We start from the raw sequence: 11,666 nt of genomic DNA on the forward strand, positions 1-11,666 counted from the left end.
ATATTAGCTGGATGTGCTTGCAGAAATACATACATATGTATGTACGAAAGTATTGAACAAGTCCTTAGCTCTCCCCGACTATTCGGTATAAAATTATCATTAAGTTACACACGTGCCTCATAATCCGCAAAAAACAACAAATACGCCTTAAAAAAAACACACTTTATTTAAATGAGGAAGAGGTAGCGTAAAAAATTGAAAAAAAGTGGTATTCATAACCATTGGGAAATCGATCGAATACATATCGAATTCAATAATACCCTTAGAAGCAAAAGTTTATAAACTGTTGCACTTTAAGCTACATGCGAATTTAACTCTTTCTGCGCCCAAAAGGCAACGCTCTAATGCCCGCACACACCTACATACAATAAATGCTAGCATAAATAGAATTTTCCTTTTGAAGTTCTCTGCTGCAGCAAGCGAATCAACAATGACCTGACCTACACTCATGTCAACTTAGTCGATAAAAGCATGCAGCGGCGTCAGAGGGAAGTGGAAAAGCGGTGGGACAACAAAAACGGACGGCTAAATTTGGAAAAATTAGGAAACTTTTGTACTATCGCTTGTAGGAATCAGCAGGTGCGCTTCACTTGACACGTCGCTAGGATGAGTGGAGTGTACGTGCGCCACAACACGCCAACACCGCAACAACACCCCCGCGTGTATTCCACTGGAAATGGGGCTCGTTTTTCCAATGTACTACAACTCAAACTAGACACACATATGTATGTATGTACATATATGCTTTAATGTACATACATACGTACATATGTATTTAATCTCCAGTTGTATGTGATTTGTTGGTCGGATGCCATGCGTTTTGTGAGAATTGAAGAGCCGCACGAGCGTAAGACTCTTCGGAGAGACCCAATGGGATGCGTAAAAATTGTGGGGGTATTTTTTTTTAGTGGGTGGATGTCTGAGTAAATTTTCCAGCGTCTCAAGGACACTAAATGACATTTGGTCAGCTGATAGTAACGGTGGCGGATTTATTGTAAAATTTCTTAAATGAAATTTTTAATTTTCCTAAAGGCTTGCTGAGTAAATTAAAATCCCGACTTTGCACATCGATGATGCGGGTTCGATCCCTGCTGAAGTATAGAAAAAGAAGTCCGAAATAGCAGCTATAACTTCTATCGCTAAGACATTGTTGTTTTTTCCATTTTTCCTAATAAACATATTCGTAGTAAATACAAAGCTGAATAACAATATTAAAATAAAGTCCAAAGATTTGAAGGCCGTCTAACGGCACAGCCTACTTTGAAGGCTTCTAGAGTCCTATTAGGGCGGCCAAACTCAAGAGAGAACTGAAAAATTTGAGAAGATTACAGTCTATTTTAGCCGCCCGTCGCTGTTTGCCACTCTTCAGCTTGTCTATGGAATAATTTTGTACACATTTATTTACAAAGAAACATTTCCACTTACACAGAGAGCCAAATGAGAGTAAGAAAGCTGTCTATGGTATATAAATGTTGCTGCATCGATGGCGTGAGAATGCTCGCACGCGACCAAGACGATGAGGAAAAAAAAAACAACTTTCACTTCAAATACAGAATCAAAACAGAAAAACCATAAATGTTATTCACCTCCGGCAATGTGAATGGGAAGCATGCGAGGCAAATTGTGACTTCTTTTTGTTATTCATGTTTTCTCTTTTGATATGAGTGTTGCACTTCGGTTGGGTGCTACAGTGTAAATCCACATCCACTTTAGAGATTTCTTAAATTGTTTTAATTATAATTTATAGTGCTTGTTGTATAGCTACCTATAATTAGCTTTTCTCTGCTTTACAAGTATACTTTAGTTCCACATGCTCCAAATAATCATCAATAACAACTGGAACCGCCACCGTTCCGTAACTGACTGTGGCGTCAAGACACGCAATCTTTAATAATTTATTGAAGGAAAAACAAAGAATTCGTATACGATGTGGACAAATGTCAAGTTGCCAAGCGGTGGGTCAAGGCAACGCCCTACCGAAATGCTGATCAAAGTTTTTGAAAATTTCAAAAGGACACGAATTATTTAAATCAGTAGCTGAGTTGAGCTGTAGCGCTGCGGTCATTCGTGAAAAAGTAAAAGAAATAGTTAGCTAAATATCATCATGGCCGAGGAACTAATGCTAAGTTCGTCTTCAAAGCACAAGTCTAAAACGCTGTGCTTTTACGGCGCCTGGGCCTGGATCGTAGACATTTTTCTCACCGTTTTCCTCATCGTTTTCATACTCTACATTCTGCGCAAAATCATACAAGGTCCATTCTACCGTAAGCGTAATCGCATCGATGAAAAAGTCGTCATTATCACCGGCTGCAGCGCGGGCATTGGCAAGGAGATCGCCCTGGAGTTGGCGCGGCGCGGTGCACGCATTTACATGGCTTGCCGCGATGCTGCGCGCTGTGAGGCCACGCGCCTCGAGATCATAGATGACACGGGCAACCAGCAAGTCTACAACCGCACACTCGACCTCGGTTCGCTGGAGTCCGTGCGTCAATTCGCTGCACGTTTTGTTGCGGAGGAGCAGCGCCTGGATATTTTGGTAAATAATGCCGATGTTATGACTACTCAACGTACCCTAACAGCCGACGGGTTTGAGTACCAATTCGGTGTAAACCATTTGGGGCATTTTCTACTAACCAATCTACTGCTGGAGCGGCTGAAGGTAGCCGCACCGAGCCGCGTAGTCGTAATGAGCTCCTTCATGCATCTCTTTGGGCGTATAAACAAGGACGATCTGAACAGTGAGCTGCGCAAAACGAAAATTTTCGGCTCTTACGCTAACAGTAAATTGGCGAATATACTCTTTGCGCGCAAGCTGGCTAAATTGCTGGATGGTACGAGCGTAACGGTAAATAGCTGTAACCCTGGAATCGTGCGTACCGAGGCGATGTTTCGCAAGCAAAATCCGCCGTGGCTGTGGTTCATTGTCGACAAACTTTTCGGGCTGGTGGCTCGTACTCCGCTAGCAGGTGCACAGACTGCGCTGCGCCTGGCATTGGATCCCGACTTGGAACGATCGACAGGGGGCTACTACTCTTACTACATACGCTGGCCGCTGCCACCGTGGGCCACGAACAAAAAGATGACCGATTGGCTGTGGCGCGAAAGTGAGAAACTGGTCGGAATAAGCAGTGGCGAACGAATTCAAACGATCGATGTGTAATGAATAGTGTATTGCGGATGGAAAGGGCAGAGTAGCGAAACAATTTTCTTAATATAGTTAAAATTTGCATTAAATTAATTTATCTGATTCCGCAGTATAACTGTTTTGTTTATCATTCGTCGTAATAGCTCTTCCGTTGAATGCTCACTGTAGCGTACCTCGTAGCCCAAATTTAAGTGCTAATTACACACACGCCGCGAGAAACATGACAAAAGTAAACTTCTGCTGTGCTGTAATTTAGACACGCTGCTTTGTGAGTGTATCACAATGTAAAATCTGCAGCTCTGAGTGGCTTTCAAAGTCGCACAATGCACAGAAAAACTGGTATTTCATGCACCTGTCTTTGTTTGTATCTCATTCCATCTCAATACGACTGCGGAATTAGTGTTTGCCGGTCGATGGAAGTCGTAGGCAGTGTATTAGCCTGTGGATTATTTAAAGAAAGCCACGAAATTACTACGTAGTGGAGCGAAATTCGAAAGTAACCATTAAATTTCGAACTCACTCGCGCAGAGTGGTGCAGTGACGACTATGAAAATCGGTCGTTGGCAGTTAGTTTGCCGCAGTGGTGCCTAAAAGAAAGTTGCTTTGTGAGTATACAGCGCAGGGGCGCAATATCTCACTCAAGCATTTACTAGTAGATACTTTTCCATACACACAGACAGACACCCACAGTGTACGAATATGTTCGATGACGTTCTGAGTCCTCTGGAAGACGAGGAAAAATCATTGTGCTTCCGCGGTCCCTGGGCCTGGCTAGTGCTCATCACCGTCTGTTGTATCGGCATCGCTTTGGTCATGTGGCTACTGCGCAAATGCGTGCAAGGCCCCTTCTATCGCAAGAAGACTCGCATCGATGGTAAAGTGGTAATCGTGACGGGCTGCAACACGGGCATTGGCAAGGAGACCGCCATGGAGCTGGCGCGACGTGGTGGCCGCATTTACATGGCCTGCCGCGATGCAGCGCGTTGTGAGTCAGCGCGCATGGAGATCATTGAACGCACGCACAATCAAAATGTCTTCAATCGCACGCTCGACTTGGCCTCATTGTCGTCGGTGCGACAGTTTGCCGAGCGTTTCTTGGCAGAGGAACAGCGTTTGGATATTCTGATAAACAACGCTGGCATCATGGCCACACCGCGCAAGCTCACCGTCGACGGCTTCGAACAGCAGTTGGGTGTCAACCATTTGGGGCACTTTTTGTTGACAAACCTGTTGTTAGAACGCCTAAAGTCGACTGCGCCCAGTCGCATTGTGGTAGTGACTTCGGCGGCATACATCTTCGGGCGCATCAACAAGGAGGACTTGAACAGTGAGAAGCACTATTCGAAATTCTTGGGCGCCTATTGCCAAAGCAAGCTGGCTAACATCTTATTCACGCGCAAACTGGCCGAGTTGCTTAAGAATACCGGCGTGACCGCCAATTGCGTGCACCCAGGAATTGTGCATACTGAATTAGGCCGTTACAGTGTGGCGGAGTATTGGTACAAATCGATTTGGCTCCGCATGTTCAGTTGCTTTGTAAAGACGCCGCAGGCAGGGGCGCAGACCACGTTGCGAGTGGCATTGGATCCGGCGCTGGAGAAGTGCTCTGGCGACTATTATGCGGACTCGATGCGACTTCCCTTGCTGCCGAGGGCCAAGGACAAGGAAATGGCCGAATGGTTGTGGAAGGAGAGTGAAAAGCTGGTGGGCTTGCAAGGTGGAAACGCGGTGCAAACAATTGTCGTGAATCAATGAAGTAGGTACTAAAGCAAAGGAATGGTCGAAAGCGAGAAAAAGAGAGAGAGGGAAGTAAGGCGAGCTACAGGAAAGGAGATTATACGTAGTAACGATGTGTCGGTATATTTTCCGGTTATTTTTAGGTAAATTTTAAGTTCCTGTATACATATGTATACATATTAGAGGGCTGCATGAATTCATTCAAAAGGGCTTATGAATTATTCATATACAAAACGAATTAATGATTTTGGCTTAAAATTTTTTTGAAATTGAGTGAATACCTGTTCGGATATATGTGTCGACATTACAATATTCAAACAAAGTGAAAATAGATTGAATTGAAACAAATGACAATTTTTTGCATGAATATCCAAAAATATTTTTTCTATGCACATATGTTAAAATTTATATATGTATGTGTGTATGTATTGCTCGCACCTTTTAAAATACGAACAAACTTGTTTGCAGAAAAAAACTTTTACCGAAATGAGTTTGAATAATTTGAATGTTTTTCATTCATTCATTCACATTCTTCCATTTGAAGGTAGAAAATTTAAAACAAAATGTTTATTCATGACTTGCAAAATTACAAACGCTGAGTGTTTTGTATGTGAATTGAAATACTCAAATTTACTGTACTCTGTTTGGCTAGAAGTTTGAATGAATTCATGCAGCCCTCTAATACATATGTATGTATGTAAATATGTACGTATAAGTAAAGAATAAATAAATAAAAAGTGTATCCCGAAAAAGCGTTTCTTTCTTTTTCTATATTTCATCTATTATTTAAGCTATCTGGAAATTTTGGAATAAACTCGTAAAATTTACGCCTTTTTCTCTGTGAAAGGCATTTGAAATTTTTCGCTTTGAAGCTTTCCGCTTATCTATCATTTTTCTAAGTCATCGTTTCGACATTGAACTCATTTCGCAATTTGCTGCTTATCAGCGAGTCGCAAGCGCCATGCCCATCTGTAGGGTGCAATCTTTTGAGAACTGGCCAAGTTTGGTTCCAGCAGCGGTAATTGCAATGTTTGTATTCAACGCTGACCGCAGTAGTGCTCGTATTTGCTGTTCATAGCCGTGCAATCCACACTTGAACATTGTTCGAATGCGGCTTGGAAGTTCATGGAGAACCGGTTGCCAGTTGCGGACTTACGATGGCATTGACGATAAATTGCAAGTAGGTATGCGAGATGCCAACACTAACACACTTGACATGACAGGAATACTAAATAGACGTGTCGGAGGCTATTTTGCAAGTAAAAACGCATAAAACGACTATTAAAACTTGGCCAGACTCACTCACGTTTACAGCTTTAAACCGGCTTAGGCATTGGATGGAGTACTTTATGAGATTTTTATGTCTTCCAAGTTGAATTTTTTTCAGACACAGAGGGGAAACAGCATTGCTGTGCGAGCTTATTCCCGAAAACAAAAAACTCGCTTAGTTTGCTTTTGAGCGCTTTTACCTGGAACTAGTAACTACAAACCAGTTTGGAAACGTGTGCCTTCTGCGCTGCGCTGCGCTGCTTTTGACGCTACACTTAGCCGCCACTGCAGCGGAAGCCAACTATAATTTAAAAAAGAAATGCGCCAGAAAAATTTGGGCTAACGCTTGCCTTTAATACCTCTGTACTATGGCCTCTGTATATAGGGCTGCCGCCACTTTCACCACTGCCAAAAAAGCACCAGCACAATGTGAGTTTGCAGCGGCTGAACGCCGCGCGGAGATCATGTTGACTTGCCAGGTTAGCGATTATCAGCGAACGAGGAAAGCGCGCTTCGGCGCCAGTTGGAATGGATTGTAAGTTGGAAGTCAGTTGAAGCTTGCCACTGACAGCGCAAAGTACGCGTGTTGATTAAACAAAGTTATTTTATTGTAGTGCGCACTTAGAAAACTTAAAAAGTACACAGTAGTATGCCAGATAGCGAAGAGGAGAAACTGTGTTTCCATGGCGTCTGGGTTTGGCTGCTGCCAGCCATTTTCATTGCCGTCGCCGTGTTGTTTTTCTTGTGGCTGCTGCGCAAGTGCATACAGGGTCCGCGTTATCGCAAGGCGAATCGCATCGATGGCAAGGTAGTCATTGTGACGGGCTGCAATACAGGCATCGGCAAGGCAACTGCTCTGGAGCTGGCGCGGCGAGGCGGTCGCATTTACATGGCCTGCCGCGATGCGGTGCGCTGTGAGGCCGCGCGTCTGGAGATCGTAGAGCGCACGGGAAATCAGCATGTCTACAATCGCACACTGGATCTGGCATCGCTGGATTCGGTGCGTCAATTCGCCGCGCGATTTCTCGCCGAGGAGCAGCGCTTGGACATTTTGGTGAATAACGCTGGCATCATGGCCACGCCGCGCAAGCTCACCGCTGACGGCTACGAACAACAGTTGGGTGTCAACCATCTGGGCCACTTTTTGCTGACAAACCTGCTGCTGGAGCGCTTGAAAGCCTGCGCGCCCAGCCGCATTGTGGTTGTGAGCTCAGCCATGTACATCTTTGGGCGTATCAAACGCAATGACCTGAATAGCGAGCGCAGCTATTCGAGCTTCTTTGGCGCCTATTCACAAAGCAAGCTGGCGAATGTGTTGTTTACGCGCAAGTTGGCTGAGCTGCTGGAAGGCACTGGCGTTACGGTGAATTGTTGTCATCCAGGTGTGGTGCGCACTGAGTTGGTGCGGCACATTAAGTTCCCAGGCTTTGGGTTGTTGCACTATTTGGTGAAGTTCTTGTGGAAGTCGCCGGAGGAAGGCGCACAGACGCAGCTGCGCTTGGCGCTCGATCCGGCGTTGGAGAACTCCACAGGCGGCTATTACAGCGACTCGATGCGTTTTCCGCTGCTGCCGTGGGCGAAGTGTAGCGCAACAGCGGACTGGCTGTGGGAGGAGAGCGAAAAACTGGTGGGACTGAAGGTGGGAGGAAAAAGTAATGAAATGGAATCGGTGACGGTGGCGGTTGCGGTGAATGGCGTGCAGCCTTAATGAGCTTTGGATTTTTTTACTATTTAGAAAGATTGGTGAATCAAAATAAATGCTTTACAAATATTTTCTATAAAAAAGGGAATTGATTGTGAAAAATGTAGCGAGAGGAATGACAGCTGCTGCTCTCTACGCGATACATTTCAATATCTTCTCTTCTTCTCTTGAGTCTGCTTTCATTTTGCTGATTTCGCACAAAAACAGAAAAAAAACTGCGCGGCGTTGGAGCGCACACGCCCCCGCAGCGCGAGCAACAATGGGGCCTAGAGAGCGCACTTTCTACAAATCGGATTTTGCGCTCTGTCTTTCAATCGTCTTGCGGCCAGCGCTTTTTGTTATTCATCAAACCAAAAATTTTGTGTACAAATAGCTTTTATAAATAAATTATCAACTTTACATATGTATGTATGTATGTACTCATGCGCATTTGTGTGTGTGTGTCACACATTGTTTATATACTAATTGTTTACATTTGTATGCGTCAACAATTTATACATATTCTAGTTTCTATTTATACAACGAAAAACATGTGCGCGTGTGTTTGTATGCGAACAAAAAGTTTTCACACAAATAAATTCGAAATTTGTATTATATGCAAATTCTTCTACTGAGTCACAACCTTAGCTGAATTAATTCATTTCCGGCAATAGAACTCTCTGCTATACGGAGGCAAAATAAATTTTCTATTTAATCAAAATAGTGTTGCCACAATTTTTCATGCAGCCTATCAGCCAGCTCAGCTCTGTGGCCCATTTCGCTTGCAGCAACCGCTTAAGCAGCTCAATTAGCCATCATCGACGAGTGGCAGCGAATAAATCTAGCCGCTTGCGTTGCATACTCGGCCTACAGCGCGGCCATTCATTATTCATGAGCTTGGATGTGCTACGCCAGTTTGCGCGGATGACTAGCCGACTATTTATTTAAATTATGTCCACTGAGCTGTCTGTAATCGACCCAATCGTGGCACTCAATGCCACCCACGACGTGAGGTCTTTATCGGCGAACATGTTGACAAGTGGACGGACGGTGGGGCGGGTTGGAGTCCGTTGCAGAAATTATGCAGTGCATTAATGGATTATTTGCAGCTGTTGTTGTTTTGATATAAAACGGCAATTGAGAAGCAGCTGATATATGGCAACTGCCGACTGTTTATACAACTGAAATGGGCCAGAGCTGATAGGAAAGGTGGAGAGACATATCGTACCGTTGCTGCAAGAGTGTTTGTTAAGTATGAGGAAATGACCAAGTAAAAATTGCATAGCTGTTTTTCTCTGGTTTTTGATTTTTGGATTGTGACACTCTTACAGCAAAGGAACGGTAAGTACATACAAACACATGCTTTGAAGAGATTTCTACATTAACTTTAACAGAATGGTAAAAACCTTGGGACGTTCAAGCCTGAAAATAGTCCATGTATATAAAAAATAGAGCAAAAAATAATATTTGTGTTTAGTTTTCACCCTGTTACTAAAACTATCTTTTATTCAGCCATCATTTTTTACTGACGAATTAAGAAGTTTCTTTTCTCTCTTTTTGAAAAGAGGCCGGCTGAGTTCGAGTGCTTTTGAGATCATTCTAGAACTTGCTAAATGAGATGCTTGCAAAGTGAACTACTTAATTTTTCTTGCTCTTCTACATGCATTCCATTCATTCTTTGTAAGCTATATACGTAGATATGTATGTATGTACGTACGTGACCTCTGAAGGCAAGGTAAATGGAGCGCAGGTAGATTTTTGCATTGACTTTCTTACACTCACCGTGATCGCTCAGCTCTGCAGACGGGTTGGTCTATTAACTTTTGCATTTAGAGCAGGCAATGCCTTTAAGATTACGCGACCGCTGTGGTTGAGTGGTTAGAGGTGCGTATTACCACCACTCCACAGAGCCTGGGTTCGACCATGCCCTTCGGCAGCCGATGGCAAACCTCCGAGTGTATTTTTGCCATGAAAAAAACGGAGGCGGCTGCGTAAAACTGTAGGTCCGTCTATTTGTGTAAAGAAATCAGCGCCCTTTGAGGTGCTATATTATATTAAAACCCTTACTATATAGGGCGCACTTATTTGGAGGTTTTGCTGGACGGATTTTGAAACCAAGCGAACGATGGTAAATTAATTTTTCTGTAGATAACGAGAGCTTATACATACATATGGTTTCAAAATACGAACATGATTACAATTATGAAAATGGATATGAAGAGCCCAACTAAAGGCGAACACAAATACGACCACAAGTACGAAAACATTTGCAGAGCCGAATTCGAAGATAAATACGAACGCGAGACGATCACGAATATGAACACGAAACCCGAGTATGAAGACAAAGACGAATATGAAGACGAATACTAAAACCAAGGTTAAGGTTAATATTAAGCTTAAGATAAATTTCTGCAATATGAGGCGAACTAGAAATAAATCGACGGAAATTTCACATTAGTAGTGTAGCCCAGGCGCACAGGTGGCAGAATGTCCAAGTTTCGAAATAGCCAATCCAGTGGTTGTCCAGACTCTAGACGTTCCTGTTAACATGATCTAAGGCTTTTTGCGAGGAAAAACGGCACTAGTAGATAGTATTCAAAACAGGGACGTGAACAGGATGAACGATTTGGTTGGTTGTGTTCAGCGGTTCGAACCGTTTTTAGATTGGTTTTTTTTTTGGTCTTTGAGCCGGGGTTTCGGTCGGTTCAACGGTTCGGATATCCAAAAAACAAAAAAAAAAAATAAAAAATTAACCCACAAGTTCAAGTGTAAAGTGGTAGTGCAACAACGCGCAAGGTTAAGTGACAAGTGTCTGTCAAATGAGATAGGTTGCCTATACATTTGATATTGCCACATGATAAGCAAATATGGTATGTATTACCATATTTAACAAAAAGAAAAAAGCGGGTAAACTTATCCATTGAAAATTGGTTGGAACGAACCTTTAAACCTTTATGAAAAATGGTTCGGTTTTCGGTTTGGATCAAATATTTGTGGAAAATTTCGGTTCGGTTAATGGTTCAGATAATTAATAGAAAAAAGCGGTTTTCTGGTTCAAAACCGGTTCACGTCCCTGATTCAAAAATCACTTTACATTGAATTGTTTCAAGAAACCATCGATAGTGGCTAAAGCATTGGCCCCATCGATTATATCGATGGTCCCATTGATGGTTTTGCAGCACTAGTATGCAGCGCCTGGGTTCAAGGTTTTTGCTTAACAGCGGTCGCCCCTCGGCATGAAATGGCAAACCTCTTAGTGTATTTCTCAGTGATGTACTAAATTGTCGGTACCCAATACTCCTTACCCAATAATTCAAAAAGATTTCGGTACCCAATACCGATTCCTTATATTAAACCTCACCGTTATATAAATTTCAAGTTTAAAAAAAAATTATTTCAATAATATTTTATATAATATCGCTTAAAACACATGAACTTATCGCAAAGTAAAATATTAGTTTATCAGTTTTTATCTCAGTATGTCGAAGGTTCAAGAAAACAGCTTTGACAGATGAAGTAGCCTTTCAGGCCTTCAAAGATAATATCGTCCGATTCATCTAGAACAAAAAAGCCTCTGCATTATGGCGACGGACCGACATACATATGTACATATGTATATACAGTTTTCATTTGAATCAGTATTAAAAGCTCTCTTGGCCCCTACATTCGGCTTTTAATAAGCGAGTCTTCCCTGAACCAGTTTTTTCCATATTTTTGGCCGATGTGCGTTTTTATAGATACCTAAATATTTCGGTACCGATTATCGAAAGTATTGGATACTTTTTAAATCGATACCGAGTATCGATCAATACTTAAAAGTATCGACTCAGCACA

The 11,666-nt window shown here is 42.8% G+C and overlaps 3 protein-coding genes across 4 annotated transcripts; all 3 read left to right on the top strand.

The window, feature by feature from the left end:
* Positions 1-1,678: 1,678 nt before the first annotated feature.
* On the top strand, positions 1,679-3,160 carry LOC118753134 (retinol dehydrogenase 12-like). Its single transcript, XM_036487996.1, has one exon. It carries the CDS (start codon positions 2,105-2,107, stop codon positions 3,158-3,160), a length of 1,056 nt encoding a protein of 351 aa, XP_036343889.1. The 5' UTR covers positions 1,679-2,104.
* A 398-nt stretch (positions 3,161-3,558) lies between these two features.
* Positions 3,559-5,249, top strand: LOC118753132 (retinol dehydrogenase 12-like). 2 transcript variants are annotated; one of them, XM_036487994.1, is made up of 2 exons: positions 3,559-3,750; positions 3,826-5,249. In XM_036487994.1, the coding sequence occupies exon 2, from the start codon at positions 3,845-3,847 to the stop codon at positions 4,898-4,900; it is 1,056 nt and encodes a 351-aa protein (XP_036343887.1). In that variant the 5' UTR covers positions 3,559-3,750; positions 3,826-3,844; the 3' UTR covers positions 4,901-5,249. The 2 variants fall into 2 exon arrangements, with proteins under 2 accessions (XP_036343887.1, XP_036343886.1); XM_036487993.1 differs by having other exon boundaries at positions 3,560-3,750; positions 3,822-5,249.
* Positions 5,250-6,606: 1,357 nt separating this feature from the next.
* LOC118753133 (retinol dehydrogenase 12-like) lies at positions 6,607-7,988 on the top strand. The gene has a single exon (XM_036487995.1). It carries the CDS (start codon positions 6,801-6,803, stop codon positions 7,857-7,859), a length of 1,059 nt encoding a protein of 352 aa, XP_036343888.1. The 5' UTR covers positions 6,607-6,800; the 3' UTR covers positions 7,860-7,988.
* The last annotated feature ends 3,678 nt before the right edge of the window (positions 7,989-11,666 follow it).

This window comes from Rhagoletis pomonella, unplaced genomic scaffold, assembly GCF_013731165.1.
Source record: "Rhagoletis pomonella isolate Grant_MI unplaced genomic scaffold, Rhpom_1.0 Rhpom_scaffold_02125, whole genome shotgun sequence".
Lineage (NCBI taxonomy): Eukaryota > Metazoa > Arthropoda > Insecta > Diptera > Tephritidae > Rhagoletis > Rhagoletis pomonella.

Coding starts and splice junctions, on each gene's coding strand:
- LOC118753132 (XM_036487994.1), top strand. CDS start 3,845: ATGTTCGATGACGTTCTGAGTCCTCTGGAAGACGAGGAAAAATCATTG.
- LOC118753133 (XM_036487995.1), top strand. CDS start 6,801: ATGCCAGATAGCGAAGAGGAGAAACTGTGTTTCCATGGCGTCTGGGTT.
- LOC118753134 (XM_036487996.1), top strand. CDS start 2,105: ATGGCCGAGGAACTAATGCTAAGTTCGTCTTCAAAGCACAAGTCTAAA.